Source organism: Hippichthys cyanospilos, chromosome 7 (assembly GCF_059441005.1).
Source record: "Hippichthys cyanospilos isolate Australia breed blue-spotted pipefish chromosome 7, RoL_Hcya_1.0, whole genome shotgun sequence".
NCBI classification, from domain to species: Eukaryota; Metazoa; Chordata; class Actinopteri; order Syngnathiformes; family Syngnathidae; genus Hippichthys; species Hippichthys cyanospilos.
The window spans coordinates 16,176,108-16,185,048 of NC_142375.1; the positions used below are offsets into that span (position 1 = coordinate 16,176,108).

The 8,941-nt window shown below is 39.7% G+C and overlaps 1 protein-coding gene across 2 annotated transcripts in view; it reads right to left on the reverse strand.

The window, feature by feature from the left end:
* Positions 1 to 8,008, reverse strand: part of crebbpa (CREB binding lysine acetyltransferase a) — a 31,932-nt gene extending 23,924 nt beyond the window's left edge. For both annotated transcript variants that reach the window (XM_088419469.1, XM_088419468.1), the window contains exon 1: positions 7,104 to 8,008. In XM_088419469.1, the coding sequence (XP_088275595.1) occupies positions 7,104 to 7,191 (88 nt within the window). In that variant the 5' untranslated portion in view covers positions 7,192 to 8,008. The remainder of the gene's footprint in view (positions 1 to 7,103) is intronic.
* Positions 8,009 to 8,941: the final 933 nt, after the last annotated feature.

Below are 8,941 nucleotides of genomic sequence, written 5' to 3' on the forward strand. Positions count from 1 at the left end.
TTCACTGTGTTGACTCAAAAGGTTTGTTCATTCAAACAAAATAAAATGCTAAATGTTTTGTACGCTAAGGCACAGAGCCAGACTTGCAATGTAAATGTCAATTTCCTAGTCCACCATTTCTAACATACCTAAGTGACTTATCATGTGATTCAACGAGAAACAAAAACATTTATACGACCCTCCCATCTGGCAATACAAAACTGACTTAATTGATATTCTGAGTAGATTCCAAAAATTAATTTGGACACTTAGACCACTAACCTGTCAAAATAAACAAGTTATCCTGATTGTGAGGGAAGCTTGTTTAAGGCTTATGAGACTATAAATCTTTTGTTCACTCATTCGTCTTGGCTACTCCTTTCATACCAAGCAGGCACATGGCTAGCTGGCACGGTATTCTTTTCTGAATAAAGATACACACACTCTGAAAGCTTGCCCGACGGCTCTTTGGCTGTGAACCAAAAATGCAAAGCAATGTTTTGGTTGGGTAGCACCACATGCAGCTCAAGGAAAAGGGGCAGCAGTCCTGCCAGGAGACACTTGAAAAATGCTATTTTTATTCAATTTCATTGATTTCCAATAAAACAGTCCACTTTTGCCATGCTTGTACTTGCCATGCTGGAGATATGACAACTGAAAATTAATTTTAAAAATTTCTACAATGAGATTTCTTTAGGTATACAGAGGTACCAATTGTTACAAATAACCCATATTTTGTTATGGACGTCATTAACCTGCCTCGTTACTCCTGTAATGTTGTCTGTTCCGGATATTTGGGGAAAAAAATCTTGTTCAAACAGATTTAAAATAAGCAAAATAAATCATTAAAATCCACCATGTTTGACAAGGGTGGCTCAACGGATGAGTGGTTAGTACGTCCGCCTCACAGTTAAGGAACCCGAGTTCAATTCCAACTGGCTTCAGCCTTTTTGTGTGGCGTTTGCATATTCTCCATGAGCCCGCGTGAGTTTTCTACGGGTACTACGACTTCTTCCCACACTCCAAAAACACGCACGGCAGGTATATTGGACACACTGAATTGTCCTTAGGTGTGTTTGGGTGCATGAATGGTTGTTCATCCCTGTGTGGCAACCAGTTCAGGGTGTCCCCTGTCCACTGCCGGAAGTCAGCTGGGATAGTCACCAGCAAGCCTGTAACCCTTGAGAGAATAAGCGGCAATAAAAATAAATAAATAAAAATAAATGAATGGATGGATGGATGGATGGATGGATGGATGGATGGATGGATGGATGGATGGATGGATGGATGGATGGATGGATGGATGGATGGATGGATGGATGGATGGATGGATGGATGGATGGATGGATGGCTCTAGTGACCTAATGAGTTGGAAGTAAGCATTGGTCAATTCCAAGTCAGAGTGTTTACCGTGGTGTGAAAGTCAAGATTTCAACAACAACAATCATAATGGTGATACTTTCTATAACTGGTAATGAGCGCACAAAAACATCCTATCCACAGAGCCACTGTAATGTTTCTGACAAACACATACAAAAATCCGTATAGATGCCATGCAAAGTGCCCTACTGCTGCACTCTAACCTCTATCTGAGGAATTAGCAATGCAAATCAAGATTCTCTTAAATTTTTTGTATTTATAGCCAGCAAAGAAGCTGTACAACATGTCAGTCTGATTTGTCACCATGCCAATTTCCAAATAATGTCCATTCAGTGGCAGCATCTGGTAAACCTGTGTGTCACGCCAATGGACTTTATGGGAAATCAGTAAAGGGACTGAAGCTCTGAGGGACCAAACATGGCAGCAGATGGCATGAACACAGGGCCAGAGGTTGGATGTTTGCTATTCCCAGAACAAAGACTTGACTTAATAAAAACTATAAATTTATAGATTGAAGCCTATGTGGTTCCTCACAAATCTGAACTCAGCTATTAATGTGGCCACACATATAAAAAAATGCAGCACAATTATACGTGCTCGTGGATTAGTCAAAGCTAAAATGGCAAGTAGGGCTCCACAATTTGGAAAAATAGCCTACCGTATTTCTCGGAGTACAAGTTATCCTCGCTTATAAGTCAACCCCCCTCCTCTTTTTTTTTTTATACTTCAATTTGGGTGAATTTAACAAAAATGCAAATTATAAGTCTATCCATGATTTTAGTGGCTACTTTCCAAGTAAAACACATGGCAAGTGTTATTACAACAACAAAACTACTTTTAGAGGCATTTCTACATCATATATCGAGTAACATACTGCTGTTGTTTTGAGGGGGTGGGGCAGAAACGACAACACTTCGAGGCAATGTACTCATGTGTGTAGACGCGAATGCTGAAACTAATGTTGATTTGAAGTTGCTTAATTTTTTTGACACAGCTGAAAAGTAAATTGTTGAAAAGCCTTAAAAGTCATCATCACTATCTGACACACCAAATAGCGCCTCCCATTTAACTCATGGACCTCCTTTCTTTCCTACTCGTCATTTGCGCAAACATCCATGTTACTCTTCCACGGGTAGCAATCTTTGGACCCGTCCAATTTGTTTGGAATGAAAGTGTTCGGAGATGATTTGCTGATCATCTTACTTGGGATGTTCTTTAGCCTAGTGACTACTGTGGTGAAATCAGCATGGTGAGTTGCCCTTTCTTTGTTTCTTCCTCTACCTGCCGACATCCATGCCGGCTTGTTCAAGCACACGTCAAAAGGCTGGAGACATGTCAATTGGTCTTTTCCTTTTCATAATGTGTCAAAGTGCACCACAAAAATGATCCACGCAGCCTCGTTGTTGACAAAAAAAAAAAAGAGGCAATAAGGTGGCACTTGACGAAAGTGCATTTTTCAATGTTCTGTGCAAATGTTCTAAAATGGATGCATACTGTATTTAATTAAACATATATATAATCATTTTAACATGTGTAAATGACATGATAGTACTTATTTTGCATTGGTCTGTTTTGAGTTATGCAGTTATAAATCGGCCCCCTGATACAGGGGTTGAAAATGAGGGAAAAAAACTTGACTTGTAGTTGGAGAATTACGGTTGAAAAATGTTGAAAAAAATAAATCAAACATTTGAAAGTATCTGCTTTCACTTTGGAAAACAATGATCAACATTTTGCCAATTTTCTGATGTTGCAGTCAAATTTTGCAAAAAATAATAGGGATAGAAAAGGGAAGGAAATTAAAGTTTAAAAATGGATTCACTAAATAAAATTTGATATTCAGATCCATCAAGATTCAGTTTGAATCGATCCACAAACATCCACATTTCGATTATTTTAATATGTTCATTAATGCCAAATAGGAGGTTCTAAAAAATAAAAAAAATGACGGAATTAAAATATCCAGTACCCTTCATCTCAGGGACAAGCACAGTCAGAGCAGGCACACCAACAAACAGAACACACAGAATGGATGACCGCCACCTACATCCTTTCAAATGCAAAAGCCTACTCCTGATTTAAAAGCAGGCATGCAGACTGGCCACATTACATGTTAGTTACAATACAAAAAGATTAAAAATACTTGGAGGAGTAGTTAAGAAAGCTGGCTGTTTTTGCTGCAAGTATTCACAACTTTACCGACCTTTTATAGCGACAGATTTGAACATACAGTAGAACTCCTCTACAGCAAAATCATATTTGCAGCCGGAAATTTTTCACAAGGGACTTTTCACTATAGCAAATTGTCCAATCAACAATAAGCATTCATTTTCAGACTTACATCAATTTCTTGCACTTTGCTTCATCCATATTTCAACTTTATTACTTTTATCCTGTCTTCAAGTGTTGGTTTGGTTTAAGATCCACGTGGCTGCACACATCAAAAGGACTGCGGAGTCAACGCGGAACTGATTTTCCACAACACGTATTTCCAGATTTTTTATTTTTTTTTAATAAACGGACAACATGGCGGACAAACTATTGCCTATGTAAGTTTGCCTATAAAAACGCCTTTATGAATCGTTTGAAAAGAAATACCGTGATCTAAATACCGTAACCAACTCCTGCAGAGCACCGCATTGGGGAGAAATGAGGAGTTTGTGTAAAAACGCGTAATTAATTGAAGTCATTTGAATCTAATACAATTCCCTACCTCTGTTGTAGACTAGTGTTGTTTGTATGCTGTAGCGTCCCTTTACTGCCACCTATAGTATGGGAGAATATTCTCTGCAGGGGAAAGCCGCTTTGACTATAAAGTGCTGCAGGCTTGTTTTTGCCATAATGAATTTCAGTGCAGCACAAATGCAGGAAAAAAAATTGCATTATGCAACAGGGTTTTTTTTTCCTTGTATGAGGAACTAAGAAAGAGGGAAAGGCTTCAATGCATGGATTTTTTTTCACAATAGGGGATTTTTTTGCACATGTAGGTTTCATTGTAGAGGATTTTTACTGTATATGAATGTCGTTGCTGAACTGGGTGGCTTTGACCTGAAGCACTAGGTGAAACTGTGCATTTGAGATAGTGAGCAGGTTTTTGGAACAACAGTCTACTTTCATATAGCTGTTTTGATCAGGTGTTATTTTCATTACTGCATTATGAAAAGTTTGTCACTTTCCAGTTTTGCAAGCATTTCCATAAAGCCTGTATCCTACTAAGCCGCGAACAACTGCTAGCCTTTTAGAAGGCAGCAAATGTTGTCGTCAGTGTACATTCAAGGTCACAAATGTTCAACAAAAGGTTGCCAGACATTTGGCAGATTTTACCTGAACGTTTCTTGTTGCAAAAGAATTTTGAACGTGTTCCTTGCAACAATAAAAATCACCAAAAGGGCAGATGTCTGGTGAACGTTTTAGGAACGTTTTCAAAACATTTGCGAGCATGGGTGAACGCTGACAAACTCTGACATGAACGCACATTTTACTACCTACACTAACAGTTGAAAATGTTCACTGCTCAGTGAGATAAGTGCTTAAGTTTATTAAAATCTCAAAGGAATAAAAAATAAAAAGAGCTGCAGCTATAAATTTTGGGGTATTTGGCTATCCTACAAAGGTTTGAATTGGGTATTCAGTATTTAGATTAAAATAGGAATAAAAATAATTATAATAACTTGTCATTTTACTTGGTGAAAAACAATTATTGGCTCACAAGACCAAATGACACATTTCTACAAAATAGACAAAAAAATGATACACATAAAAGTGCAATGCCATTAAAAAGCGCAAATGATACTTCTCGCTACATTACTTAGGACAACCATGAATAGTGAATTTGTATTGCAGAACATTAACAACTTTTGAGTAAAACAATATACAAGCATCTATTTGTACGTATGTACCAATCCAGTACTATAATCAAGTTTGAGTTTATATACTGTCCTCCACCCCGAGCACCTTTGGTCGGCTGTTCTCATGGATGAGGCGACGACTGGTGATAATAGGGTTGTTATTTTGCTGTCCAATGTCCTTATACTCCTGTGATGGGTATATAATGTAAAAGCCTAGCTGTTCTTCTGCATGAAGAGACCCAGAATGAGTAGTAATACCACTGCTAGCTTGCAAACTCAAAAAAGACTGAGCATGTGCCACCACCATGTTGCCAGATCAAAGCTTTGATTTCCCTCTCAAGTGTGCCTGATAACTCTTCCAGGGAGGGGTGAAAGTAGTGAAGGAATGAGGTAAGGGAGGGAAAACACTTCCTGTCAAACTTTCCAATGTAGAAAAAAACATGTACAGGGATTGAAATAAGCAAATAACGCAGAAATTAAATTTAAAATATATTAAGGTGACTGGTCAACGATGGTAAACACCGTCGACTAATTTACATAATCTCGGGTGTCAACAATGTCAACTATTTCAATCAATCAATCAAATTTTATTTATATAGCCCTAAATCACCGAAGTCTCAAAGGGCTTCACAGAATGAAAAGAGGTATTTGTTGCAGCTATACTTGCAATACAAAAAGTTATGGGCATAAATGAAAACTAGAGTGAATCCACAATCACCGAACCGGGATGTAGCAAGCAACGACTGTATTGTGATATTAGTTTGATATTACAAGGTTGTTCTCATGTAAAAGGTTGGTGGTCACCGAATCACGGATTGAGAGTTAATACACTGATCAAACTAGTTAAATAGCATGTCCGATTCACTGTTGTCCTTAGCTTTCAGCAATTCCGATCTTATCATCTGAATGGTGCTTCTAAACTACGTTAGTTTACCTTTTAACCAAAGTCTAGCCATGTACATGAAATGCCTATTTTCTCTCAAATAAACAAAAAAGGGGGAGGCACGGCAGCTGGCGGGTTAACCTGTCGACCTCACAGCTCAGAAGTCCAATTACGGACTTCCTGTGTGAAGTTTGCATGTGCTCCCTGTGCCCGAGTGGGTTCCCTCCAAGTACTCCGGTTTCTTCCCACAAACCCAAAACATGCATGGTAGATGTATTGGACACTCGAAATAGCCCTTAGGTGTCTTTGAGTGTAAGAGTGGCCATTGGTCTCTGTGTGCCCTGCAATTGGCTGGCAACCAATGAAGAGTATATCCCACATAACACCCGAAGACTGCTGGGCTAGGCAACAGCATGCCAATGACCTTTGGGTAAGCAGCTACAAAAAATGGATGGAAATAAAAAAGGGCAACATTTGATAGAGGTTTTTTTGAGCATGGGCAAGTGAAGACACACCTGTGCAATGAGTGTTTTAGTGCATGAGCCAAATGATGGACACGCAACACACTGCCTGCTATGCAGGTCTCCACCGTACAGTAAAACTTATCTCTGCAAGGGAGACGTGACAAACAAGAGATTCAGGCAGATTTGCGTACGTTAGAGAAATACGCCATTTGTCAAAATAGAAAAAGCTAGTTCGATTTATGCGTTTGTATTTTAGGTTCACAGCAGAAATGCTCAACGTTACGAGACATTACACTGTGTAAACTGCAGCAGCTTATGCATGGACAACACCCATACTAAACATCTGCAATTAACTGTCACCAGGTATTCATTCGTTAATGCTGTAAACGCCAGGCGTGTGCCTTACTATCAAGCATTCCAACACATGCACGGCCTGTCAACATTAAATAGAGGCCGCAAGCGTGTTGACAATACCAAAAGGAAGTCGCTGCAAACACCTAATAACGGTCATGGTATTCGAGCAGACAGGAACGTTTGTGAGGCCTTTACCTGGTCCATCGGACGCTGACAGGGCAGGTGAATTCAGTTTCGGCCGCTTCGAGCTCGGAGGTCCGACGTCCAGTAGGTTTTCAGCCATGATTATCTTCTTCTGCTGGTCAGTTTTGATGATAACCGCAATTATCGTGCGCCAGGCAAGTTGGTCGTTCAAGGCCGAAGCTTTCCGACTAGCACATTAGCGAGTTGACAGCGTGCTAACGTTAGCTAACTGACTAACAGCTAGCTTGGACGCCAGCTATCAGCTAAGTTAACAGCTAGCGTTAGTTAGCTACTCTGTGCTATGCGAGTCGGTGTGTTCAAAAGAGATGCAATAGCGCCCCGCTCCGCCACCGCCATTCACCCCATGATAATCCAACACCCAACACCCACATTATTAGCATTAAATAACCCCAATTAAAAGACGCCCCATGAAAAGATCGAACTTCAAGACGTTGATCCAATGAAATCAGGTGAACTGCTGCATTCCGATGAAAAGGTCGTAAATTCTAGATGTTCAAAGTGCCCATTTTGCGTGACGTCAAATTTCTTCATGCAAAAATAGCCAGAAGTTCCACCAAAAAAATGCACGGCTGCACGAAAATGGGCAATTTTTGCAATCCACTTCGAAAGCCACGGTCCGATCCCCGCTTGCGAACGGTAAACAATACTGCTCCCGAACGGCGACAGCGCTGAATCGCCGCACTGAAGGGGAAATCGGATATACCGAGTGTTTCTGCCCGACGACCACCGATCCAATTTCCCCTTTTTTTCCGCACAAAATGTCTCCAAATCGATGTTAAGATTTCATTTTCGGGGGGAGGATGCTGTCATAGCGCGGAAAGCATGCTCGATGTCAACGTTAAACCCAGTGTTGGACCGAAATCCCTATTCCGAGCCACAACAAGATGGCGGCTGTTGATTCCTTCGATACAAAAAAGTTTTTTTTCTTTTCCAGATCGGCTGTGAAGGGGGAGGGGCCGCGCAATCACGCCCTACGTGAAACACTACCCGCTTTGGAAACAGGCGGCGCTGCAGCACTGTAAATAAAATACTGTATCAGAAAATGCACGCAATTCATTACCTGGATGTGTAATTGGTCGAAATGATGCTCAAATCTAACCGCTCCGTGTCCCGCGTTGAATATTTTTGCCAGGTCTTAGTCCAAATATATTGTTGTTGTTTTTTTCTTTGAAAACATGAACATTACTCACAAAAAGTTCGGTCTAATCAGTTTTCTGGTGAAATTCCAGAATGAAATTAATTTCATGTAAACTATAACGTACAAAAGAATCACCTATACAATTTCTCAAGTACAATGCCCACATTTCAAGGATCAAGTAGTTTTTGAACGAATAAATTGACCTCAGGTTTGATTCTGTAAAAGGACAAATACATTTTTTTGTTTTTACACGCTGTTCACATTTTGACAACCCTTCACAAATGATCAGTAAACCCGATTTGGTTCTGTTGACTACAACACCTCAAATTGGAACATGCCCTTAGTTTATCACTCATCTATGTTAAGTTATAATTACAGAATATATATTTATATATATATATATTTTTTTTAGGTAAAACCACTAGGTTGGTGGTGAGTGATTGTGCCTTCTTGAACTGTGTGTTCATGTCATTCATAACCTCAACATGTCCTACAGATGTAAACAAAAGGCCCCTTGTACTGTAATTTGTTACATGGCTTCTAAACCAATATTGAGTCAAACTCCTTGTGAGGTTCTGCCTCACCTGTGTAAAATCAATTTTTAGAACATAATTTCAAACTGTAACGCTAATGCAATACTTATATTTTGTCAATTTGGCCAAACAGCTTTATACACAGTAAGTTAATATGT